General features: G+C 42.0%; 1 protein-coding gene across 2 annotated transcripts; it reads left to right on the top strand.

Annotated features, from left to right (window-relative positions):
* On the top strand, positions 1–27,475 carry LOC133079459 (phosphatidylcholine transfer protein). 2 transcript variants are annotated; one of them, XM_061174922.1, is made up of 6 exons: positions 1–190; positions 13,176–13,293; positions 20,974–21,053; positions 24,021–24,174; positions 25,041–25,108; positions 26,240–27,475. In XM_061174922.1, exons 1-6 carry the CDS (start codon positions 50–52, stop codon positions 26,303–26,305), a joined length of 627 nt encoding a protein of 208 aa, XP_061030905.1. In that variant the 5' UTR covers positions 1–49; the 3' UTR covers positions 26,306–27,475. The 2 variants fall into 2 exon arrangements, with proteins under 2 accessions (XP_061030905.1, XP_061030904.1); XM_061174921.1 differs by having other exon boundaries at positions 24,003–24,174.
* The last annotated feature ends 212 nt before the right edge of the window (positions 27,476–27,687 follow it).

Genomic DNA, 27,687 nt, shown 5'->3' with positions numbered 1-27,687 from the left:
GCCTGTCCTTGGCCTTCCCTGCAGGCTGAGAAGCAGCTGCTGCGGAAGGATGGACCTTGGGGTCGGCGGCTTTTCTGAGGAGCAGTTCCGGGAAGCCTGCGCTGAGCTTCAGCAGCCCGCACTTTCCGGGGCCGACTGGGAGCTGCTGGTGGAGACCTTCGGTATCAGCATCTACCGGTTGCTGGACCAGGTAGCTGTCGGCCCGCTGGAGGACCACGGGGCGACAGCATACGGGGTTCCCTTGACCGCGGGGAGTGCGGGGCTGCAGCCGGAAGTGCGGACCTCGCGGGTCTTCTGGAGCCCAGAGGAGCTAGCTCTGGGGGTGCCTCCCGCTGACTTTGCCCCCTGCTGGTCGCGGGGAGTGGGGAGGTCATCAGAATTTAGTCTCAGGTCTGAGGCCCGACAGGGCAAGTCGTTTGTTACAACTTACTGAAAGAGTTAAAAGGTGGGTCTGCTGATTCTTAGCTCCATGCACTTGCCTGCAAGGGACGTGGAGCCCCGCTCCCGGGTGGATGCCAGTGGTGTCTGTGGGGTGGGAAGTATTTTAGGATTGAATACAGGTAGAAAAAAGACTGGACTTTTCAGAGAGTGGATGTGCAGGGTGATATGTGTGGGGAGAGGAGTGTTGCTGAGAAGGGACCTACTGTCATCTCTAGTCATTTTACTGACTTGCTTCGTTTGGATGCTCCCCCCTTCCTTGTAAATTGGACTTAATAACTTTTGTCTGAAGCTTCCCGGGAGAAAGATTAAAAGGGTAGGAGGAATGGAGTTGGGGGCCTGCCTGGAGGCCTTTGGAGCCAGGTGGAATCATGGCCAGTCATCAGTTGCTCTGTGTGCTGGTAGCTGTATGGCAAGTAGCTTAAAAGTCACCTTTAGACAAGGTAAGTGAAGTTGAGGTTTCCTGGCAGAGGATCAGAGGATTAGAGTGTTCGAGAAGGGAGGAGCTCTGAATGTCTGTGAGTACTAGGTCACCGGGTACAACAGGATGAGCAGGAAGTTCAGTCTAGGGCAGGCAGAATTAATTTCTTAATGTCATTTCAGCAGTTACCTTGGTGCAAAAATGGACATGTTTTCAGACAACATCCTTTTATCTTCTGACCATTTCATTTTCCGCACCAGCCACGCCCAGGCATTTGCCAAGTGTTGTCAGTTCACTGCTCAGATGTATCTGATGTCTGGTCCATTTCCCTTCCCTTTCTTTCCTTTACCTTTGCTACTCTGAGTGGCACCTCTTACCTAGAATTGCAGTGACCTCCAAACTAGCTTCTTGGCCTTCCACCTCTCTGATCCCTTCCATCCTACACACTACAGTCCAATCAAGCACCTGAAGGAGAGGTTGTGATCTTATCAGTCCCCTTCCAGTGGCCCTGTTGATTGCAGAATTAATAATAATAATACCTACAGTAATAGCTAACACATTGCATGCTTGCTTAGGCTCCAGGCACTTTTTAAGTACTTTGCAGGCATTGACTTCATCCTCACATCAACCCCATGTTGTAAGTTACTATGTATGTATATGTAAGGTACTATGACTATCACCTTTTTACCAATTTGGTAATGGATATGTGGAAAGGTTAAGTTGATTGCTCAAGACTCAAACTGGGATTGGAACTCAGCTATCTAGCTCCAGACCTGTGCTGTGAATATGCTCCTACACTGACTCTGAAAGAGGGCAAGTGCTGCCAGGTGGGCTATGCATGTGGTACTAGGCTGTTCCCAACTCACATTTCCAGCTTTACCTCCCATGACTTGTCCATACCCCTCCTGTCCTCCAGTCAACCCTGGCTGCTCCCCTCACCTCCCCCCAAGGGCTTGTGCTCTTTTGATGTTGTGCCTTTTATCGCACAACATCCACTGCCTGAGCTGAGACAGAGTGACTGGCATTGTATTATGTATCATTTCCATTGTGTATTGTTATGCAGCAGGTCCCATCTCCCTCCTGTGGGGAGGATGTGAGTGGTATTCAGAATAGTTCCTATCCCTACCAACTGTAAGTCTTATTTCCACCCGTTCTGGGTGTGAGGGTAGTCATGGTACATTGACGTAAGCTACAAGTCTTTCCAGAGAACTTCCGTAAGTTGGAGGCTGTACGATTCCCAGAGGTGTGCCCTTTAGCCTCAATAGCTAGAATGGAGGGCCACCTTGATCTCCATCTGTATTAAATGTCAAGAGGCCCTGTTGTGTTGGGTACAAGCCCTTCCTCTTTCTTTCTTCCTTTTCTTTCTTTCTTTCTTTCTTTCTTTCTTCCTTCCTTCCTTCCTTCCTTCCTTCCTTCCTTCCTTCCTTCTTTCTTTCTTTCTTTCTTTCTTTCTTTCTTTCTTCCTTCCTTCTTTCTTTCTCTTTCTTTCTTTCTTTCTTTCTTCCTTCCTTCCTTCCTTCTTTTCTTTCTTTCTTTCTTTCTTTCTTTCTTTCTTTCTTTCTTTCTTTCTTTCTTTCTTTCCTTCTTTCTTTCTTTTCTTTCTTTCTTTCCTTCCTTCCTTCCTTCCTTCCTTCCTTCCTTTCCTCTCTCTTTCTTTCTTTCTTTCTTTTTAACCAGTTGCCAAGTGATGCTGAAGCTCCTGGTCCACAGACCATACTTTGAGAACCACTGATATATGGGGAGCATCTTGCATGGTGCTCAAGGGGGTTCTGACATTGAGAGGCAGGAGAGGGCCCTAGAGATGAGAAGCAGTGGGAACTGAAAGGTAAAGGTGAGAAAAGAGTATCTTAAGACAAAAGCAATGCCCACTTTAAGACTCACTCTCCCTGATTTTTAAATTAGTGGTCACTTGGGAGTGAATGTGGTCCCCTGAACAGTGTTGAGAAGTTCCCCTGGAGAGAAAGGCCGTGGGTTACTTACAAAGACTCTCCCAGGGATCTGCAGTCAGATCTCGCTGGAGCTTTAGGCTGGTTACCATGCCAGTAGACACTGTGAACTGCCAATAGATGGTGTGAAACTGGTGTGCAGAGGCTCACATCATTGATTTAGACCAAGAAAGTGTTGGACTGAAAAGATCTGGCTGAGCGCTTGACTTCTTATGTTTTTAAACCAAGTGTCTGGCACTGTAAGAAGGGACTGCCTTTGTCCTCTAATAGGTCTTCTAATCAATGAGTTTGGTGAGGAGCAGACAGTACTTTCCTAGGGACTGTTCTTTCCTATATTGTTGACCTTCTAAAATACTGAGAGCCTGGATTTACTGGGAAAACTCTGTGGTTAGCCAGGCTGGACTGAGAGAAAGTTTGGCCTTTTGGAGGGAAGCAGAGATTTAACTGCCATGAGAACAGATTTACCTCGATGGATGAGAAGCTTCCACTCCCATTCCCCAGGTGGGATCATAATCCAATTTGCATCATAGGCTTCTTTACTTCCGGATGATAGGACTCTTCTGCTCCCTTCTCCCACCCTTCTGCCTCTCTCTTAAGGGAGGAGTAGGTACCAGTGTGATTGGTGGAACAGTTGTTGCACCCAGGACACTTACAGAGCCATATTTACTCATGGGTAGGGCCACCATGTCTTAAAGCTGAACACCATGTGTTGTTTCCTTCTACTTCCTGCCGCTGATCGAGGCTAACTCTCTGTCTCTCTCTCTCTCTGTCTCTGCCTCTCTGTCTGTCTCTGTCTCTCTCGTATTTCATCTTTCCTGAGCATACAACTGGATGGACATGTCAGAGCCTCAGTTCTCCCTCTCCTCACTTGTCTCTCAGGATGAGGGTGTGGTATGAGGCAGTATGAAGATGCTGGTCCCAAGATTTAGATTTGGGGGAAGGAAGGGGGAGGGATGAGTAGGATCCCCCACTTCCGTCTGCAGGTATAAGTCGAACTTTGTGCTCCACAGCTGCCTTTGGGCTGTTTGAATGTGTCCTAGTGAGAAGAAACCTCCAAAATATTGGTTCATGACCCATTCAAGCAGTCTTTCAGGACCTATTGTGTGCCTGCATTTTGCTAAGCCCTGGTGACGCCTGATGAATAAGACAAAGTTCATGCCTTCCAGAAGCTTTAAGACAATAAAACAGGCACTTTTTTTGCTATGTAGATCTGAGCGCCTGACCTATACCATTTTTCTTCTGCCTGAAAAGCTTCTTTTAACATTCCTTCCAGAGGAGGTCTGCTACTGATGAACTCCCTCAGTTTTTATTTGTCTGAAAAAGTTTTTATTTCTTCTTCACTCTTGAAGGACAGTTTCATTGGATATAGAATTCTAGTCAGTAACTTATTTCTTTCAAAATATTATATATTTCACTCCACCCTCTTTTTGCAGGGTGGATTCTCAGGAGATGTCTGTTGTAATTCTCATCTGTATTCCTCTGGAGGTAAAGTGCTCCCCCATCCCTCCTGCTACAGCATCTTTCAAGATTTTCTTTTTCTCTTTGGTTTTCTGAGTTTGGATATGATTTATTTAGGATTTTTTGGTGTTTCTCCTGTATGGTGTGCTCAAGATTGGCAGATTTACTTTGAAGGGTGGTCTGAGCTTAGATGGTAAACCGCCATGTGATTCAAAATAAAATATAATATATTTGGGGCTTATGACACAAAGATTTCTCTCTTGCATGTGGAATTGCAATGCACTCTAGTAATTCAGAGTTTTCCTGTGGTGTATGTTTTAGAAGTGGTGGTGGCAATGGTCTAAAGCAGGGATTGTGAATTTTTTTATGTAAAGAGCCAAATAGAAAATATTTTAGGCTTTACAGGCTAAGAGGCAAAATGGAGGTAATTATGTATTGACTTATATAACCACTTAAAAATGTAAAAACCATTTTTAGCTTGTGGTCTGTGAAAAATAGCCAGCATGACAGATTTAGCAACCCTGGTCTAACGTATAGTTTTGATGCCTAATTGCTCTGTCACTTTAGGATTTATGAACCTAAGACCCTAGCTGAGTCTCTGCTTCCCAATCTACAAGCTGGAGATAATTCCTGTCCTGCCAAATTTGTACAGGGATCCAATGAGCGGATACGTTTCGAAGCACCTTGTAAATTGAATGGTGTTTGGTTGTGAGATATAGCAAGGGTGATCTATATCCCGATATACCCACCACAGGCCTGGTTTACACTTGTCCTGGTGAAACATTTTACAACACCTCTCTCACTCAAAAGTGTTCTGGTTGGAATGATAAATTATATGGTCACTCTAATGCTATATGCACCCTGAGAGCTTATTAATTTATCTAATGACATGTTTGGAGAGGTCAGTGACTATTTGAGGCAGGATCATAGCCTTTGAACTCTGCGGTCACATCGCTGGCTTCAAGTCCAGGTTCTGTTGCAACTAATGAACTTCAAGTTCATTAGTTGTGTGACCTTGGGTGGGTTTCATAACCTTTTATTTTTATTTTGATAGCTTTTTGAGGTATCATTTAAGTACCACAAAATTTACTCATTTTAAGTGTACAGTTCACTGATTTTTAGTAAATTTATGGAGTCATGCAGCCTTCCGCAAGTCTAATTTTAGAACATGTGTGTTACCCCCAAAGAAACCTCCTGCCCATTTGCAGTCATCCCCTGTTCCCATTCCCAATCCCAGACAACCACCAAGCTACTTCCTGTCTCTACAGACTTAACTTTTCCAGGAATTTCTCAGAACTTCTTTAAACCTCAGTTTTGTTGTCTGTAAAATGAGCTTACCAATGGTCCACACCTCATATTTTCATTGCGTAGATTAAATGGGATGACCCCTGTAATGCACTCAGCCCAGGGCCTGGTATTCAGTAAGTACTCAACAAGCATTAGCTATCACTGTTATCTTACCTAGCTATCTGCAGTCCTTCAGGATTAAACCTGCCATGTGTTCTTGGAGAGACCTCAAATATTGAATCCGATTTAGTCAGCCGTCTTTCTTCATACAGTCTTCTTCATACACACTGCCCAGTGGCAGCTACAGCTTTGACATCTGCCATTAGGAGTGATTCTTGTTGGTGAAAAATGCTTACTTTTCATACCTTCTGAGCCTGTTACTTGCCACAGAGGGCTGGAGTTGGACAGCTTCCACAGTGGTAGATTGGAGAGGTGTCCTGGGCCCTGAGGAATGGAAATGAGCTCTTCTATGAGAGGCAAAGAAAATTCAGTGCACACTCGAGGGTGCATTTATAGGATTAGAGAGATGTGATTCACCAAGGCTGTCTTGTAGTTAGTGATGTAAATGCGGATAAACACCATAATTGGAGAGAATGAGTGATGACTTTCTGCAGGTGAAGTGTCAGGGTTTAGGAACAGTGGGGATTACTCCTCTGTGGGATTACTCCTGTGTGGGAATTGCAAATGTCAAACACAAACATTATGACCTTTTGACATTTCTCAGATGTAAACACAGCCCTACAGAATTTATTCTGCTTAGGGCAAATAAGTGAACTGTTGGCAGCAATGTTTCTCAAACTATTTTAACTCTATGAATGCAATTTAAAAAATTGAAATTTAAAAAAAATGCATTTGAATTACAATTGGTAAGAAATGTAACAGCTTGATTTTTAGACTAGTAAGCCAGAATAACAGAACATCTCAAAAATTAGTGATGACAGTAGCAAATTGCTAAAGCATGCCTCCACACCCCTTCCGCTTCTTCACTGATAAAGTGGAGATAATGAGATGCTTATTTCATAGGGTTATTATGAGTATTAATCTCCAAGTACAGTGCCCAGCTCAGAGCAGGTGCTGCATAGATGTTAGTTACTGTAAAATGTGCATTACATTACAGTTCTGAATTATCAGTTCTTTAATCTGGAAAAAGGAGATCATTATTACACCTACCTTATTAGTACTTACTAAGTACTTATTACATACTGGGCACCACAGTAAGAGCTTTAGATGGATTATCTAATTTAATCCTCATAATCATTCCCCTAGGTAGAAACTCTTATTAGACCCACTTTGCAGCTGAGGAAAGCAAGGCTAGTAGGTGGAAGAGCTTAGACCATACCCGGGTTGTGACTCCAAGCCCATTCTATAAATACCACGCTGTATTTCCTGGCACGGGAGTTTTGAGATGACTCTGAAATAATATATGGAAAAATACCACAGCCCTAGCTCATTGAAAGTGATAATATTTATCCTTTCTCCATTCCTGCCTTTTCCTTTTTCCTTGTCTCAATCCCCCAGAAGCAGCATCTAAAAAATACCTCTTCTGGCTGTTGGAGGCCTATTGGACAAACACTCCAGGCTAAAGGACTCATGGGAGCATCTCAGTGGGAGGTCCATCCTGGGTGGTCTGGTGCAGGAACACTGGCTTGGGGACTGCAAGGAACAGTTTCCCATCCACGCTTTGCCACCAAGAGTCATCAGCTGACTCTTGGCGAGTCACTGTCACCTTTTGCATAAGGGTCTAAAGCCCCTTCCAGCTCTAAGAGCTTGTGTTGTCTTTACTGAAATTATTAGCTTGTCATTTGGAACAGTGGCTTGGAGCAAATGTGCAGAGAGAATAGAGCTAAATTAGAAGACTTTGTGGGAAGAAGAAGGGGCCGGTGTCACCCTCTTTCTGGCTGTCCCAAGTGCTAACTGTAGGACTCAGGCAGCTAATGTAGCCTCTTTGAGCTTCATTTCCTCATGTAAAGGTGGAGATGACACCAGTGCCCCTATTGATACCACAGGGCTATGTTGAGATTATATGACATAATGAATATAAAACTGAAAACGGCACTGTGTTTAGAGAAACAAATGCTAGTGTTATTGAAAGAACTTACAGCAGGTGCAAGTGATTGGAGGACTTCAAATGCATAATACATGATTGTTGCAGTGACTGCTGACAGATCACCGAAGGAAATACATTACAAGCTGAAAAACCAAGTATAAGACTATGCCTGATTGTTTTCTCAGGGCCAAGAACATAGTGGGTCCATAAATTTTTTCTGAGTTACATAGTGGAAGGAGGTGGAACTTTCTATGATAGTGTGTGTGAAGTTTCATATATCCGTGCAAAATTAAATATGCTTCAATTTAATGTCCATTCATAATGTCCATTATCTCTTCTCTTCCTTGACAATTCATTTTAGTAATACTTATGTATTTCTGTACTATTTTAATGTTTTACACATAGTCATATTTGCTTGTAATGTTTTGTCAGTCTACTTTTCTACTTAAAATAATGTTAAGGAAAAAACAAACCTGGACTTAGGGTTGGGGGTTGTTGTAGTAGGGAGAATACTTTGACCATAACATCCACGAGTACCTCAGAAGTGAGGCAGAAAGGTCTTTCTTTTATAGAGAGAAGTCAGCAAGGCTAGAAGCCATGTGTGGGCAAGTGAGATGAAGGTGGCCTGACTGGAGAATAGAACAGAGAATATCTTACCCTGAGGCCAGTCCGTTCTCAGGAGGTGCTGGATGCTGACTCAGGCTGAGGCTGGGCCAAAGTTTAGGGTCTGGAGGAAGGAGAGGTGCTTAACTGGCTTGGTTAACAAGTATTTTGTTCCAATTGATCAGTGGAATAAGCAGTTTAGTTAATCATTTACAGGGCAATGAAAGGGAATTTAGAGGCTCTATGTCTGGCCTTGTGATAGGTAAACAAGGGGCGTGTGTGTGAGTCTCATCTAAGTCATGAGGGGAAAGGTGGTTCTTTTGTGATAAGCTGTTTTCTGGAACCCAAAGGGTGGGAGATTTTCTTAACCTCTACTGTTTTCTGGGATGACAGAACTCAAATACAATTCTCAGTAAGAACTACTTGTAATAATTAGGATTGCTTTTAGCTGCAAGTAACAGAAAACTGGGTTAACAATGACTTAAACAAAGAGGGGTTTATTTTTCTCACCTAACAAGTAGTTCAGAGGTCAGCAGTTGCTGGCATTGGTTTAGCTGATCAACGACGTTAATAAAACTCTTTGAATATTTTCACTCTGCTTTCTCATGTTTGTTGTCTTTTAGTCACAAAATAGCTGCTGCAGCTCCAGAATCATATACATATTCAAAACAAGAGGGGGGTGTCTTATGGCTATTACCTCTACTTGTATAGGGGACCAGGAAAGTTTTTAGCTGTGCACATGGCCATAGGGGTTCTCTTAGTAAGAAAGAGAGTATATGCTATAACAAATCTTCTGTTTCTTCTGGGAATTATATTCTACACATGATATTGATTGATTCTCTACCATTGAATAATTCCTTTACCATCTCAAGTATAGGAAATTAAATATCCTATAAATGGAGCATTAGAAAATCATGCAGTGTGTTTTACTTTAGATAAAAAAAATTGAGCTGTTCTTAGAAGTGGTTTTCTGGAGGACCTTCAGGAAAAGCCAAGAACCTCTTCAGTAAACTTGTTTGGAGTCATTTATTGAAATGTTAGTATGTTTGGAAACATATCTGCAACAAATGTTGTACAGGAATTATATCTCTAATTTGAAAGAGACTAAATACTGAAGTTTTATGTGGGCAATACTAGAAACATTGCCCAAATAAAACTAAGGTTTATGTTCTTTTTCTATTAAATTGTTTGTACAAACAATGGTACCTAATCCTGGTAAGATGCTCCTTTGCTACTGGTGAGAGTATAAATAGGTAAAAATTTTTCTTAAAGGTTTGGAAAAAGTAAAAAGAGCATTAAAATGTTAATGTCCTTTACCCTAAAATTTATCTCTAAGGAAGAATTTGCTTTCCTTGTGAAAATGTTAGAATTATGAACCAAGTTTGTCCATACAGAATCATTTTTCCAGCAATGTTCATAATTGTGAAAATATATGGAAACAGAAATAACTTATAAGAATAATTAAATTAGTTGTTATTGCTCCATAGTTTCAAAATAATATAGTTAAAAATAGGAATACAAGCTGTTTATACCGTCTTACTCCCATTTTATAACACGTAGAAGTATTTATTTACTCAAAAAACATGTCAAATATTACCAATGGGTACTTGTGGATTATGGAATTTCACGTCATTTTAATTTTCTTTATTATTTTTGGCATTTTCTAATTTTCCTTAATGAATATGAATTATTTCTATAATTATAAAAAATTCACTTTATTTTTTAAAAGATATAATGAAAATGTGAGTATGTTTGCTGAGACCCTCTTTTGAAAGAAATAAGGGGTGAAAAAGTGCTTTGATCCAAGAATTTGGGTGGGGTTGCTCAGAGCCTGAAAAGAACATTTTATTGATAGACTAGAAAAGGTGTCACAAAGCATTTTGTCCTCTGGAGTTCTGGCATTTCTCAGTTCTGCCACGAAGGAAATGTTTAAAGGAAGTTGTCACAATAGTTCATTCTTTGGTATTCAGGTTAATCACATCTTTCTATTTTTCTCTTCCTAGAGAGCTTTCTGTTTTTCTTTTCTGTGATATGTACAAGACTGAGGTTACTAGGGCTGAAACTATATTCAGAGGGATGGGAACCAATTCTAGAAAACTGTCTTAATTCATCCAGATAACCAAAGGTAACTCATGTGAAGTTGGGGAGATCATTATCTCTATACATAATTATCCCTTTTGCTTAGTATGTGTAGAAAATGGGGACCCAGTACTCCTGAACAGAAGCTAATTGTCCCTCTCCTAAGACATTAAAATGTGTGTGGGTGTAGATGTGTGGTGTGTACAATCCCTCACTATCTTTCCATCTGTGATCTTGAGGGGAGGGGACAGGAGGGGAAGGAGATGTTTCTCTTGAGTCCTTCCTTTCCTATGGGGCATCCATGGTACAGCATATAAGGAGGTCAGACCTACCAGTTTGTCATTTGCTGGTTGGAAACCCTTGGTATAAAGCCACATACTTTTGGAACTGAAACATCCTTATGAATTCAGTTTCAATTTTACCTTCCATATCCTGCCAGGTACTTTCATATACATCTGAGATTCCTGAACTGGGATATGCTTATCCCTGGGTTATGCCACCTGAGTCAGGAGACACTTGAAGCCTCAGGATCTCTAGAAAGATTCCCCGTGTTTACCCCTTGACCTCAGATAAGTCCCTGGAACGGTGTTTAAGAAGATGGGTTCATTCATGTTTGATTAGCCAATCAGATTGCGTTAGCACGTGGAAATATGAATACATATAAAAGCTTCGTTTTTGTTTGTTTGTTTGCTTTTGCACTGAAATTAAGAGACATTGATTTAATTTTAACAATAGAGCCTTTAGACAAGGTGAGGTTCAGGAATTGTTAGCTGCCATTGTACGGAGAGTGAAGCGTGTAGTGTCACCAACTCCAGCCCAGAACCCTCACAGAATATGGCTTAACATGAAAACAAGGAAAATCTCTTGTACTTAGGAATCTAGATATGGTATTTTACTGAATAAAAGGGACTAGTATGATTTGAGGCTGGTGTGTTGCCCCCTTTTCATTCTTTTATACGCAAGTCTTTTATAGGGACTTCCCTGGCAGTCCAGTGGTTAAGACTTCGCCTTCCAATGCAGTGGGTGAGGGAGGGTTCAATCCCTGGTCGGGGAGCTAAGATCCCACATGCCTCATGGCGAAAACCCCAAAACATAAAACAGAAGCAATATTGTAACAAATTCAATAAAGGCTTAAAAAAAAAAAGTCACTTATAGAAAAATTCTGTCTTGGAATTGGTAAAACAATGTGTTGGGTTTCATTACGCCCCATGGAGATCTAAAACAGTAGTCTGAACCCTGAATGCTAGCTACCTATATGATACCCCTACATGGATGTTTAATAAGCATCTCAAACTCAACTTGCCCAAGGTAGAACTCTTGGTTACCCTGCAGCCCACAAATCACCTCCTCTGCAAGTTTTCTCTGTCTTAGAAAATGGATCTCCCATCTACCTGGTTGTTTAAGCAAATGTTATAAGAATTATCCTCAACTCTTTGTTTTCTCTGTCCCCATGGCCAGTCTGTCAGCAATTCCTGTTGACATTACTTCCAAAATGTGTCCCTAAATCACTGACTTCTCCCCATCACTGTTGTTACCTTCCTGTCTAATCACCGTCATCTCTTTTCTGGACCATTGCACTGGTCTTCTAACTCAGGGCTCCCCAACCCCCGGGCCACGGACTGGTACTGGTCCATGGCCTGTTAGGAACCGCACTGCACAGCAGGAGGTGAGCGGCAGGTGAGCAAGCGAAGCTTCATCTGTATTTACAGCCACTCCCCATCACCCGCATTACCGCCTGAGCTCCGCCTTCTGTCAGATCAGCAGTGGCATCAGAATCTCATAGGAGCTCAAACCCTACTGTGCATTGCTCACGTGAGGGATCTAGGTTGCATGCTTCTCGTGAGAATCTAATGCCTGATGATCTTAGGTGGAGCTGAGGCCGTGATGCTAGGGCTGGGGAGTGGCTGCAAATACAGATTATCATTAGCAGAGAGGTTTGACTACACAGAGACCATAATAAATCAATTGCTTGCAGACTCATATCAAAACCCTGTCAGTGAGCGGCAAGTGAAAACAAGCTCAGGGCTCCCACTGATTCTGCATTAGGGTGAGTTATATAATTATTTCATTAAATATTGCAATGTAATAATAATAGAAATAAGGTACACAATAAATGTAATGCACTTGAATCATCCTGAAACCATCCTCCACCCTGGTCCATGGAAAAATTGTCTTCCACGAAACCGGTCCCTAGTGCCAAAAAAGTTGGGGACCGCTGTTCTAACCCATCTCCTTGCTCCCTTATGATCTATTTTCTACCAAGCAGCAAGAATCATCTTTTAAAAGTCATCCCCTATTTAAAGTCATTCCCATATTTAAAATTATTTGTTGGTTTTCCATAGCAGTTATAAAAATTTTTTTACCCCTTTACCCTGGTTTACAAAGCCCTTTGGGCATGGCCTCTACTACCTCTCTGACCTCAGCCCCTACCACTCTCCCCCATCACAGTTCTCTGGACCCCCTGACTTTCTGTTCTGTAAGGCAAACCATCGGGGCCCCTCCCAACCAGAAGTGGGCTTTCCTCGTCTTCCCATGGCTGGATCCTTCTAATATTTAGAAGAAACCGTTCTGATAAATCCCTCATAGAGACATTTCCTGAACACCCGATGATATAGGACGCACCACCAGCCCACCAAAACTAGACACCATTTATCACATAACCCTCTTTTATCCTACTTAAATTACCTGGATAGCATATAGCTGTCACCACCTCCAATGCCTAAGGCCAAATATAAGACCCATGAGATCAGGCTCCTCATCTGCTTTTTCACTATTGTTTCACTAAGACCAAGAGGAGGTGCTCAGTAATGGTGCTGCATGAACAGCTGTTTTTCATATGCTGTGTAATCTCAACCTGGGAATCAATAGGTTGTTTCTATCTGTTCTTGTTTTATAGCAGACTGGCTTGTATGAGTATAAGGTCTTTGGCATTCTGGAGGATTGCTCACCGGGTCTACTTGCAGATGTCTATATGGACTTAGACTATAGAAAACAGTGGGACCAATATGTTAAAGGTGAGTGACACCTACAATCTAACAAAACCAATTAGAAAGTAGAATCTAATGTTATTTATCCTAGCCAGCAGTAAGCAAAAGTTTTAATTTTTACTATATTATGTTTCATTTTTAATTTTGGCATATATGTCTTAAAGTTCTAGGTTAAAATGTGACTTTGCTAATCTTAGGATTTGCTCCTTGCATACTATTAGAGTCACCCTCCAGTTTGCTCTGAGGGCTGCTTTGTTCTTATTATAAGTTCGTTGTCATCTCATAAACCTAGGTGGTCATGGAAGGCTTCTTGGAGGAGGTGGTACCCAAGCTTTGTTTTAGAGGTTGAATCAGAGTTTTATAAATGGCAAGAATACCTATATGTGAAGAGGTGAGAGGGTGAGGGGGTGAGTGGTTAAAGGGCACTTGAGGTCTAGGGAATAGCATGAGTAAAGTGAAGAAGGCATGAAACAACAGGAAATATTAAAAAACTGTGAGCAGTTGGGTGCTGTTGAGTTGCTGGGGTAGCAGAATCTGGAACTAGGGTGGGAGGAGGGTCCAGAGCCCCAAGGGCCTAGGCTGGCCACCTGGCTACACTTCTTAGATTTTCACTAGAAGTGAGGGAGAGTTATGAGAAGCATTAGATAGGGGCTCTTCCTGCCACTTAGAGTGGGGAGTGGACTCTGCCATCCCAGTCACAGCAGGATAGATACGCAGCAGCTAGCCCAGGGACACAGAAACCCTGACAGACCCTTGCTGTGGTCAGGAATCTTGGTTGCAAGTAACCAAGCACTAACAAATGCCAGTGTAAGAAAAGGAGAAAACATTTTTTTGTTGTTATTGTTCATGGAATTGAAAAGTGCATAGGTGTCTGGCTTCCAGGTCAGCTACATCCAATACTTTATATCTCCAGCTTGACTGTGTTTTCTTCTGTGTTGACCTCATTCTCAGTCAGATTCTTATGTCATGGCAAAGTTGCCACCAGAGGGTGCAGGCTTACATTCTAACCATGTACATAACCCCAGAGGAACAGGAACTCTCGTACTGATGCAGCCAGAGTCCCAGGGTTGGCTCTCATAGCCTCAATATGGATCATATACTTACTTCCTGGGGACGTTTATCATGGTTTTGGGTCACTTAGTGCTATCAAATAGCCTTCCTATCTAGGGGAAATTGTGATGCCACCTATTCAAGGGAGAAGCCACAAGTTCTCTGTCCATCTCTCTAGCAGACATTGTTCAGTCGTGTGCTGGAGACATTGGAAGAGCCTCTGATGTGTGGTACTTGGCATCAGCAGTCCACACTATGGAGTACAGTCCAGAGACAGCAGTATTTTGGCTTCTCTGGAGCCATCCTGAGGTTCTAACCTAACTCTGGTCCTCCTAGATCTTCTGTAGACTGCATGAGAGCCTTTAAAAAAACACTTTTTGGCCTTAACTTGCTAGAGTGGCAAGCCAAGACTCTGTCCACACATGCCTTCCCTAAACTAATCACCTTGGCCATGTCTGGCTCAACATCCCACCCCTATAATTAACGCCGAGTCAGTTCTGCTTAAACCACATAGTGAAGGAGAAAAAGGAGAATGAGATGCTGGTCCAAGAAAGGGAGAGCCAAAGCTGAGCAGGCAAAGCAACAGATGTCTGCTCCTTCCCTTCCTTTCAAGGGCATCTTCAGCCTCCTGTACCAGTGGGCTGGCAAGCTCTTTACCCCATGGTCTGCTTCTAATAGATTTCACTTTTTCAAAAGCTAAATTAATTAACACATTGCCACAGTTAGTATCTCCTCAAGGGACTCTCTTGGTTCCTTCAGCAGCCTTGGTGTAGCGCCTTCTCTAAATGGTTAGTTAGAAGCTTCCTGCACAGCTTGGGGGCAGAGGCTGCACACTTCATATAGCATTCCTTTGCTATCTCCCTACAAGAGCTGATGCTATATGCACTATATGCATGGTGGATATTAAGGAGATTTGGTCCCTGTAGCTGTGGTATAAAGCAACATAGGAGAGAGGAAAGAAAGTTACGGTCAGCACAGTTAAGCAAATTTCTAGCTGTTTAGGAAGGACACTGCCCTCTCTGGAACCTTCGTTTCCCAATTGAACACACTAGACTGGGTGGCTCAGTCCCAGGACACCTGTAATATGTCAAGAAATCTAAAGGGGGGCATAAGGACACAACAGTAAAACATTTGGTACTCTAGTGACATCTGGTGGTTTCCCTGATTTTTAAACCTGAAAATTTATTTTTTAATGCCTAATTTTATTTCACTGCATTTTTTTGAGAGTGTTGTTTGTGCTATCTGATGAACAATTTTTGTTTGGTTCTTTTATTTTTACTCTGTTTTTATATCTACTAGACTCTGCCCCTGGGCAACAAGCTTTCCATGGTAGTAAATCTGACTTTTTCTAGAATTCTGTGCCTTATGAGTGAGTGGTTTATCATCCCTACAGGATCATCATATCAAAGCTTCTTGGGTTTTTTTGGGGTTTTTTTTTGAATTTTTGAATTTTATTTTATTTATTTTTTTATACACCAGGTTCTTACTACTTATCCATTTTATACATATTAGTGTATACATGTCAATCCCAATCTCCCAATTCATCACAACACCACTCCCCCGCCGCCACTTTCCCACCTTGGTGCCCACACATTTGTTCTCTCCATCTGTGTCTCTATTTCTGCCCTGCAAACCGGTTCATCTGTACCATTTTTCTAGGTTCCACATATATGCGTTAATATATGATATTTGTTTTTCTCTTTCTGACTTACTTCACTCTGTAGGACAGTCTCTGGGTCCATCCACGTCTCTACAAATGACCCAATTTCGTTCCTTTTTATGACTGAGTAATATTCCATTGTATATATGTACCACATCTTCTTTATCCATTCGTCTGTCAATGGGCATTTAGGTTGCTTCCATGACCTGGCTATTGTAAATAGTGCTGCAGTGAATATTGAGGTGCATATGTCTTTTTGAATTATGGTTTTCTCTGGGTATATGCCCAGTAGTGGGATTGCTGGGTCATATGGTAATTCTATTTTTAGTTTTTAAAGGAACCTCCATACTGTTCTCCATAGTGGCTGTATCAATTTACAATCCCACCAACAGTGCAAGAGGGTTCCCTTTTCTCCACACCCTCTCCAGCATTTGTTGTTTGTAGATTTTCTGATCATGCCCATTCTAACTGGTGTGAGGTGATACCTCATTATAGTTTTGATTTGCATTTCTCTAATAATTAGTGATGTTGAGCAGCTTTTCATGTGCTTCTTGGCCATCTGTATGTCTTCTTTGGAGAAATGTCTATTTAGGTCTTCTGCCCATTTTTTGATTGGGTTGTTTGTTTTTCTAATATTTAGCTGCATGAACTGTTTATATATTTTGGAGATTAATCCTTTGTCCGTTGATTCATTTGCAAATATTTTCTCCCATTCTGAGGGTTGTCTTTTCATCTTGTTTGTAGTTTCCTTTGCTGTGCAAAAGCTTTTAAGTTTCATTAGGTCCCATTTGTTTATTTTTGTTTTTATTTCCATTACTCTAGGAGGTGGATCAAAAAAGATCTTGCTGTGATTTATGTCAAAGAGTGTTCTTCCTATGTTTTCCTCTAAGAGTTTTATAACGTCTGGTCTTACATTTAGGTCTCTAATCCATTTTGAGTTTATTTTTGTGTATGGTGTTAGGAAGTGTTCTAATTTCATTCTTTTACATGTAGCTGTTCAGTTTTCCCAGCACCACTTGTTGAAGAGACTGTCTTTTCTCCATTGTATATCCTTGCCTCCTTTGTCATAGATTAGTTGACTGTAGGTGCATGGGTTTACCTCTGGGCTTTCTCTCTTGTTGCATTGATCTGTATTTCTGTTTTTGTGCCACTACCATATTGTCTTGATGACTGTAGCTTTGTAGTATAGTCTGAAGTCAGGGAGTCTGATTCCTCCAGCTCCGTTTTTTTTCCCTCAAGACTGCTTTGGCTATTTGGGGTCTTTTGTGTCTCCATACAAATTTTAAGATTTTTTGTTCTAGTTCTGTAAAAAATGCCATTGGTAATTTGATAGGGATTGCACTGAATCTGTAGATTGCTTTGGGTAGCATAGTCATTTTCACAATGTTGATTCTTCCAATCCAAGAACATGGTATATCTCTCCATCTGTTGGTATCATCTTTAATTTCTTTCATCAATGTCTTGTAGTTTTCTGCATACAGGTCTTTTGTCTCCCTAGGTAGGTTTATTCCTAGGTATTTTATTCTTTTTGTTGCAATGGTAAATGGGAGTGTTTCCTTAATTTCTCTTTCAGATTTTTCATCATTAGTGTATAGGAATGCAAGAGACTTATGTGCATTAATTTTGTATCCTGAAACTTTACCAAATTCATTGATTAGCTCTAGTAGTTTTCTGGTGGCATCTTTAGGATTCTCTACATATAGTATCATGTCATCTGCAAACAGTGACAGCTTTACTTCCTCTTTTCCGATTTGGATTCCTTTTATTTCTATTTCTTCTCTGATTGCCGTGGCTGGGGCTTCCAAAACTATGTTGAATCATAGTGGTGAGAGTGGACATTCTTGTCTTGTTCCTGATCTTAGAGGAAATGCTTTCAGTTTTTCACCACTGAGAATGATGTTTGCTGTGGGTTTGTCGTATACGACATTTATTATGTTGAGGTAGGTTCCCTCTATGCCCACTTTCTGGAGAGTTTTTATCATAAATGGGCATTGAATTTTGTCAAAAGCTTTTTCTGCATCTATTGAAATTTTCATATGGTTTTTGTTCTTCTGTTTGTTAATATGGTGTATCACATTGATTGATTTGAGTATATTGAAGAATCCTTGCTTTCCTGGAATAAACCCCACTTGATCATGGTGTACGATCCTTTTAATATGCTATTGGATTCTGTTTGCTAGTATTTTGGTGAGGATTTTTGCATCTATGTTCATCAGTGATATTGGCCTGTAGTTTTCTTTCTTTGTGACATCTTTGTCTGGTTTTGGTATCAGGGTGATGGTGGCCTCGTAGAATGAGTTTGGGAGTGTTCCTCCCTCTGATATATTTTGGAGGAGTTTGAGAAGGATAGGTTTTACCTCTTCTCTAAATATTTGATAGAATTCTCCTGTGAAGCCATCTGGTCCTGGAGTTCTGTTTGTTGGAAGATTTTTAATCACAGTTTCAATTTCATTACTTGTGATTGTTCTGTTCATATTTTCTATTTCTTCCTGGTTCAGTCTTGGAAGGTTATACCTTTCTAAGAATTTGTCCATTTCTTCCAGGTTATCCATTTTATTGGCATAGAGCTGCTTGTAGTAGTCTCTTAGGATGCTTTATATTTCTGCGGTGTCTGTTGTAACTTCTCCTTTTTCATTTCTAATTTTATTGATTTTGAGTCCTCTCCCTCTTTTTCTTGATGAGTCTGGCTAATGGTTTATCAATTTTGTTTATCTTCTCAAAGAACCAGCTTTTAGTTTTATTGATCTTTGCTATTGTTTTCTTTTTTTCAATTTCATTTATTTCTGCTCTGATCTTTATGATTTCTTTCCGTCAGCTAACTTTGGGTTTTTTTTGTTCTTCTTTCTCTAGTTCCTTTAGGTGTAAGGTTCGATTGTTTATTTGAGATTTTTCTTGTTTCCTGAGGTAGGCTTGTATTGCTAAAAATTTCCTTCTTAGAACTGCTTTTGCTGCATCCCATAGGTTTTGGATTGTCTTTTTTTTGTTGTAATTTGTTTCTAGGTATTTTTTGATTTCCTCTTTGATTTCTTCAGTGATCTGTTGGTTATTTAGTAATACATTGTTTAGCCTCCATGTGTTTGTGTTTTTCATGTTTTTTTCTGATTTCTAATCTCATAGCGTTTTGGTCAGAAAAGATGCTTGATATTATTTCAATTTTCTTAAATTTACCAAGGCTTGATTTGTGACCCAAGATGTGATCTATCCTGGAGAATGTTCCGTGTGCACTTGAGAAGAAAGTGTAATCTGCTGTTTTTGGATGGAATGTCCTATAAATATCAATTAAATCTATCTGGCCTATTGTGTCATTTAAAGCTTCTGTTTCCTTATTTATTTTCATTTTGGATGATCTGTCCATTGGTGTAAGTGAGGTGTTAAAGTCCCCCACTCTTACTCTGTTACTGTCGATATCCTCTTTTATAGCTGTTAGCAGTTGCCTTATGTATTGAAGTGCTCCTATGTTGGGTGCGTATATATCTATAATTGTTATATCTTCTTTTGGATTGATCCCTTGATCATTATGTAGCGTCCTTCCTTGTCTCTTGTAAGATTCTTTATTTTAAAGTCTATTTTATCGCATGTGAGTATTGCTACTCCAGCTTTCTTTTGATTTCCATTTGCATGGAATATCTTTTTCCATCCCCTCACTTTCAGTCTGTATGTGTCCCAAGGTCTGAAGTGGGTCTCTTGTAGACAGCATATATATGGATCTTGTTTTTGTATCCATTCAGCGAACCTGTGTCTTCTGGTTGGAGCATTTAATCCATGCGCGTGTAAGGTAATTATTGATATGTATGTTCCTATGACCATTTTCTTAATTGTTATGGGTTTGTTTTTGTAGGTCCTTTTCTTCTCTTGTGTTTCCCACTTAGAGAAGTTCCTTTAGCATTTGTTGTAGAGCTGGTTTGGTGGTGCTGAATATTCTTAGCTTTCACTTGTCTGTAAAGCTTTTGATTTCTCTGTCGAATGTGAATGAGATCCTTGCTGGGTAGAGTAATCTTGGTTGTAGGTTCCTCCTTTTCATCACTTTAAATATATCATGCCACTCCCTTCTGGCTTGTAGAGTTTCTGCTGAGAAATCAGCTGTTAACCTTATGGGTGTTCCCTTGTATGTTATTTGTTGTTTTTCCCTTGTTGCTTTCAATAATTTTTCTTTGTCTTTAATTTTTGTCTTTCTGATTACTGTGTGTCTCAGCGTGTTTCTTCTTGGGCTTATCCTGCCTGGCACTCTCTGTGCTTCCTGGACTTGGGTGGTTATTTCTTTTCCCATGTTAGGGGAATTTTTGACTATAATCTCTTCATATATTTTCTTGGGTCCTTTCTCTGTCTCTTCTCCTTCTGGGACCCCTATAATGCGAATGTTGTTGCATTTAATGTTGTCCCAGAGGTCTCTTAGGCTGTCTTCATTTCTTTTCATTCTTTTTTCTTTATTCTGTTCTGTGGCAGTGAATTCCACCATTCTGTCTTCCGGGTCACTTATCCATTCTTCTGCCTCAGTTATTCTGCTATTGACTCCTTCTAGAGTATTTTTCATTTCAGTTATTGTATTGTTCATCTCTGTTTGTTTGTTCTTTAATTCTTCTAGGTGTTTGTTCTTTAATTCTTCTAGGTTTTTTTAAACATCTCTTGCATCTTCTAGATCTTTGCCTCCATTCTTTTTCCAAGATCCTGGATCATCTTCACCATCATTATTCTGAATTTTTTTTTCTGGAAGGTTGCCTATCTCCACTTCATTTAGTTGTTTTTCTGCGGTTTTATCTTGTTCCTTCATCTGGTACATAGTCCTCTGCCTTTTCATCTTGTCTGTCTTTCTGTGAATGTGGTTTTTGTTCCACAGGCTGCAGGTTTGTAGTTCTTCTTGCTTCTGCTGTCTGACCTCTGGTGGATGAGGCTATCTAAGAGGCTTGTGCAAGTTTCCTGATGGGAGGCAAAGCTTCTTGTTAATAGAAGCCAAAGAGGCTTCTAGATGCAATAACTTCTTTTTTTTTTTTTTTTTTAAGAACTCTATGAAAAAGAATGCAATGGAGACGCAGTGGTCTACTGGCACATCAAGTACCCTTTTCCCATGTCCAACAGAGATGTATCCTTTCCAAAAGCACACCATTACTCAGCTTTTGAAGTCTTTCTGTGCCCCGTGGCCATCACCCAATGGTAGTATGTCCAGCAGATGTGGACAATATTGTTTTTGACTCTTGCAGAGACATCTGCTACAGCTGTTGCTTCCTGTGTGGCTTTCAGATTTCCAGACCTGACCACGTGGAGCATCTGTAATTGTGGTCACGGGAGGGCAGCTCATACTTTCCTGAAAAGTTTTCTAGGAAATCCTTGTGCCAGAGAATTGGGGACCTGAAAACAACTTTTCATAAAGAGTATTCAATACACTCTCTCAATCTATAGGAGAGGAGGTAGGGACCCAGAGAGGCAATGTGACAGAGGCCCACACTCAGGTGGTTAGCAGCAGACTGGGGGCTGGGACTCAGGCCCCACATTTCCAGCTCCCTCCACCTCCCTTCCTCCTGGAATATTGGATCTGGACACTGTGTGTATGTTTCTTCCCCTTAGTTTCCTCGATTACGATATGAAGTATTTGAATGGATGTGAGGAGTTTTAGCTGACACTCCAAGGCTCTATGAAGCCCCTTAGGGCCAGCCTGTGAGGGTTTGATGGACATTTGCTGGGTGGGCAGATGGGGTAGAATATAGGCGGGGATAGGTGAGATTTCGACTCCACTGTTCTCTTCAATCATAGCAGCTGAGTGTTTTACACACTGAACTTCCATAAATAATCCTTTTAACAAAGGGTCTGTGGAATTAAAAAAAACAAAACAAAAACTTGGAAACCACTGAACTGGATGATCGCTGGGATCTTTTCTAGCTCTAACATTCTGTGAGTCTGTGTGTTCCTAAATAATTGTTCTTTAGAAAGAGAGGGGACATCGGGGTGGTTTGTGGGTATTGTTTCTGTGTGTTTTGTGTGTATGTGTCTACTCTGGCCCAGCTAGATTATAGACTCCATAAGAGATTATTTCTGGCACAATTCCCACAGACTGCTAAATACAGGTGGTAGGTATTTCAAGAAATTGTGGTTACTTAATCCCTTAGATTTTATGTTGTTTTCTCTCCTTCTGCCAACAACTGTGCAGGGTAGGAGCCATCATTCCCATCAGTCAGGGAAGGAAACTGAGGCAAAGGGAATTTCAGAACCCTGCTCAGGTTCTCATCAGTTTCTCACCACTAGAGGCAGGCCTGGGCCCAGGTCCAGCTGTGACCAGAGAAGGTGATCTGGACCAGGGCAACACCACTTTCTGACCTCATGTGGATACTGCTGGGGGCTGTTCTCAGGAGTGGACACTCGCTGCTCCTTGAAGTTTGGTTTCATTGGCTTTCCAGTGCCACACAATCCCATAATGAGTTTCTTCGTCTTTGTATATACACATATGTCTCTCCAACAAGGGCTGTTCTATTTTTAGAATAGAGAACAGTATAATGGAAAAGAACATTAGTTTTGGAGGGAAAGATCCCAGGTTGAATGTGCGCTCATTTCCTGGTTTGCTCTGTGACCTTGGAAAATGCCCTTCACTTCTCTGGGCCTCAGTAAACTAGTGGTTCTCCACTCATAGGCTGTGTGCCACGCTGGACCTTCCAACCCTTCAAAGAACTCTGTGAAATGGCAGTCAATATATCAAGTTAATTTTTCCTCAGTAGAGTGTCAGGTGATGTCTATCACATGAGCTAAGCAAGGTGTGGGACCATATTTGCTGTGAGGAAAAAATAAAAGACTTGGGAGAGAGGAAATCCAGAACTAAAGCGACTTCATTCCTTCCCTAAAACATTTAAGAGCTTTACTCATCAGTGCGTAGAGAGTGGGGGAAATAGACCATCCTGCAGGGTGCCTGGGGGAGGGGCAGCCCACCATGGGTGCTGTAGAGCCTCTGAGCTGGCCTGGGGCTGTGGTCACGGCTGTTGCAGTAAGTGTAACTGTGTTGTACTTACAGTGATTGTTTGGATTATTTTAGGCTTTAATTCCTTCTCGTGTGAAACCTAAAATTCTACTGTTGGAAAGTCTAATGAACACATTAAAGAGCTGAGCCCTCTGTAGCTATGAAAATCTCACCAGATTTTGGAGCCTAATCTTGGTTCAAATTCAGGTTCCATCACTTCAGCCGGGCTATGGGATCTTCAGCAAGTTTCTTTACTTCTCTGAGCCTCAATTTGGTCATTTGTAAGATGGGGATACTTATGCTGAACTCACAGGGACTTTCTCAGGATCAAAATTGATGCTAATTGTAAAGCACACGATGCATGTATGTGGTAAGGGCTCAATAAATGGTGACTATTGTTGTTTCATCTTCCCTATAATAGTGCCACAGACATAGTGGTTATTCTATAAGTGTTTATTGAGTTGAAATGGCTTCGTGATTCTTGGTGATCCAGAACCAGCAAGGGCATCTGCCTGCTAAATATTTAGGTATTCATGTGTCTTCCTATGATCTGCAGGTGTACGTAACCCTTCCTGACCATCCTCTGTGCATAGAGGTCAGTGATTAGGGCTTAGAGAGAGGACGAAGAGCAATGGCCCCATTGTTTACTGAGGGCTGCTTCTGCTCTAGTCTCTCTCTAGAGCCCCCACCAAGTCTGCCTGCAGGGCAGTGGTACCCTCTTTTCTTTCAGAGGGAAACCAATCTCAGAAAAGTTGAGTAACCAAACCAGGATCACACAGCTGATAAGTGACCAGTCCTCTGAGATCTCATTGACTTCTTGGAGAAACGAGAAGTGGGTTCCCCACATAACTAAAAGCAGGGAACCATTCACAGGTGGATAATACACGCTCTCAAATGAGAACACCAGTTGGGAGGAGCTATGGTTTTGCAGGGCAGGTCGGTAGACAGGGCAGGAAGTGAAGTAACAATGCAAGGGAGCAAACGCCAAGTGGAGGAACAGAATCATCTCCCTTTGCTTCTGGCTTGAGGGCTTTCCTTCTGCTCATCTGAGGCGCTGGCCGTGATGTCGTGCCTTGACTGCTGGTGTGGTACGTCTATGTGCGGCAGCGGCGAGAGCTGGACCATGAAGGACAGAAGGTCCACGTGATCCTGGCCCAGAGCACCTCTATGCCACAGTTTCCAGAGAAGTCGGGCGTGATTCGGGTGAAGCAGTACAAGCAGAGCCTGGCGATCCAGAGCGATGGCAAGAGGGGGAGCAAAGGTAAAAGGAGGGCACGTGTTGGCGCACCAGCCAGGGCCACCGATGTAAGGCCACACTGGCTGCAAGGCACGTAAAATGCAGGATGCTTATTCCCTGAGGTCAGAGACTTAGGCATGGATGCAAAAGAAACAAGGGAGACTCAATTCACCCCAGAAGCTTGGCTACAATGCAGCGTGGATGTTTAATCTGATCAATTCATTCTTTACTGACTCTTGCATCATCCAGATGAAATCAGAACATCCAAGGGAATCAAAATGTTTAGAAACTTACTTCAGGCTGGTCCTGTCCATGCACACACTGGCCAGGGGTGGGCAGGAAGGCTAGTGGGATCTCTGAGGAGGCAGCTCCTGCTCAGCAAAAACCCAGGGACTCAGGACCTGCCTGCCTTGAGTTCCAGCCTCTGGAGAGAGGCTGGGAGGGGTCCATGTGGCCACCTGCTGGACTGGAATCAGTGTGGCCTTGAGGCTGTGGCAAAATCTGAACTTAGTTGTGATGTGTGTTAGATCTGCCACCTTGGGCATGTCACCCCACTCTTCTGAGTCTCCATTTTATCATTTATGAACTGGGGTTAAATTTTATCAACTCCTTAGGATTGAGATGATTAATGAGAGAAATAATAATATGAGAGACTATATCCAAGTCTAGCACTTGCCAGGCGTTTAATAAATATCAGCAGAATGTGCCTTGGCTGTTTTCCAAAATGTTTATATGTAAGTTTCCCGTAAGGCAAGGCAGAGGGGCGAGTCCACTTGAATTCCTCCTTACTTTCTGGGCCTGGATATGAAGGTGGAATGTTTGCAGGGTTTGTTATTGTATCTTTCTAACATGTTTCTTCCTTTTGAATTGTCCTTTCTTTCCCTCTCTAGTTTTCATGTATTACTTCGATAACCCAGGTGGCCAAATTCCGTCCTGGCTCGTTAACTGGGCTGCCAAGGTGAGATCCCAGGAGGCAGGAGGGGAAGTGTGTTTGACAAATGTTGACTTAGCCCATGGGGCTGTCAGGCTGAAGAGATGTGCTGTCTCAGGCCTCATGATGCTCTTTTATGAGACAGCTCTGTTGAGTGACTATGGTTAGGACTGGGGTTGCCAACACCCAGCACAGAGGCTGGGACAAAAGACAAAGAATCTTTACCTGGAATGCCAGCCCTCCCTGCTTTGCTCTGAGACCCCGCACCAGGATCACAATAGCCTGCTCCTTGTAGGGACAATGGTGCCTGTGGATCCTCTGTCTGCTTATGGAGGGGTTAGACAGGCCAACCTGGCCCAGGAGACACCAACCATGTCCAAGCCTGGGGAAGCCTTCAGTTTTTTTTATGGTGGTTTTGTTTTTCTGTAAGGAGAGGGAGCCACAGTGGTACCCAGATCACTAGAGACTGCCTAGGACCTGGAATCATGCCGACCATTCAGTCTGTTTGTAAGGCCCTACTTACTGGCTGGAAGGCTCTCCAATTCCCTGGGAGAGTGAAAAAGCACATAGGTTTTGAGTCAAACACATGATATTTTGAATCCTGGCCTTGTTTCTGACTGTATAATCTAGGGAAGCCATCAATTTCTTCCCTCTTAAAAATGGAGATGGATATTCCCACCCTGTAGAGAAGGAGTAAATAGAACAATGTTTGGAGAAAGTCTTGAACAATGTTCAACACTAACTAAAGATTGACATATCCTGCCTCTTGCCCCCAATCCTTACCATTTTTTAATTCTGTAAAGCAAGTCCTTTCTGTCACTTCTTTGGAAGAATCCCACAGCCTAACCCAATCTCATTTGTGGGTTTTCTTTTTCTTTTGAAAAAATGGTGTCTTAGAAATATCTTAGCTTTTTATTAGCAAAAGTTAAAATATACAACAAGGTCTTATAACAGTGGCCCCTGCAGTTCAGCCTTACCTGTGCTCTGCATCTTACCTTTTGTCATCATCTGTTGCAATGCTCTGTGGAAATCTGCTCGTGGGCCCTATTGTCATATTTATTACTCCCAAAGCCATCTTCCTTTACCTTTGCCACATCCCGAAGAATTAGGAATAATCCCTGTGAGGACATAGAAGTGACAGTCTCCTTTCCTTTGCAGAATGGAGTTCCTAACTTCTTGAAAGACATGACGAAAGCCTGTCAGAACTATCACAAGAAAACCTAAGGGAGGGAATTGGGAGCCTTGTGTCCATGGAATGATGTCTCCGGAAGTGCCACCACCGCCAGCGCTCAGCCTGCCTTTCACTTTTTTGTCCTCAGAGGCTTGCACGCTCTCCAGCATGTTGTCCCCAAGTGTGTTTGCCTCATGCCCAGCTTCCTTTCCCACTCTCCCTTCCCCAGGACCCACTGCCTTCTTCCACTGTTGAATGTGGGTCAGATTAGGGAAACTTTTGCTTGTTTATTTTTAAAAAGGGGAGTCCTCAGTAAGGAACACAGTCAATCCATTGTGCCATTCTAGGGAGATCTTGGGTGGAGGACTGACAACACCATCTAAGAGTGACTGATCCCGGCAAGCTGGCTCCTTCCCACATGTGATTTCTTGCAGGGGGGTGATTTCCTGCTGAAGTTGCATTTTCTTCGGAACTGACGCTCCGTGCACCAAGACTGGAAGATTCATGTCCATTTGCGTTATGCTTTGCTGCCTTGATTTGAGATGATAATCCACTAAGCCTCTCCCCATTCCTGCGTGTGGAGGATCATGAGCTGTTTTGATTTTAAACCATTTTGAAAAACGTTGCAGGCCTAAGTGTATAGAGTGATAACAATTTTTTCTCATCACCCATGTCTGGGTTTCTCTCTTTCCCATATGCCCCTGGGGAAAGCTGTCCGTACCTCAGTAGCTCTGCATTTTACTGGACACTGAGGCATCAAGACTGCTCTGGCAGTTACCAGAAGCCAACCTACTTTGCACACAGCATTGAGATAAAGTGTCTTTTTATGCAGTTTCCCTTCTAGAATGTTTGGAGATGTTGAAAGGATAAGAGTTCACTGCCAGGGAAATATTAATTAGTGGTGTAGTTGACTCTACACCTTTTTCTCAGGAATTCTACCTAAGTTATCCACCTCTTCCACCACCAGAAGACTTTCCGTTTCCTACTTTTCTCTTGAATTTTGGAGGGAAAGATATTCTGTGGACAAAGGCACAGCCTTATAATCTCAGGGAAAGATTGTAACCACTGTATGTGACGGTACCAAACATTGATTAAGGGGCATAAAAATTCAGGATGCAAAGCCGGAAGCAGGGGATTTATTAAAATGGGATACTCCAGACTCTGTAATTTCTCTCTGGAAAGGGAAGTGCATTGAATACCAAATAAATACAGAGTGACTTATACTTGTCCTGTCTGCAGTCTCCTTCCTGCCTTGTTCCTTCTGTGAGAATAAGTCTGTTAGGTCTCTTTGGTTTGCAAGTCACATCCAACCTAACTCATGGACTTGAAGGAGTTTTAGGGTCACTTACATGCAAGGCCAGGTGTAGAGTAGTTTCAAGTAGGGGTTGATACGGGTGCTCAAACTGGCCTTAGGAATCAGCTCTGTTCTTCTTTC

Source organism: Eubalaena glacialis, chromosome 19, assembly GCF_028564815.1.
Source record: "Eubalaena glacialis isolate mEubGla1 chromosome 19, mEubGla1.1.hap2.+ XY, whole genome shotgun sequence".
NCBI lineage: Eukaryota > Metazoa > Chordata > Mammalia > Artiodactyla > Balaenidae > Eubalaena > Eubalaena glacialis.
Note: the sequence above shows the minus strand (reverse complement) of the source record. Positions and strands in the feature narration are given on the sequence as shown.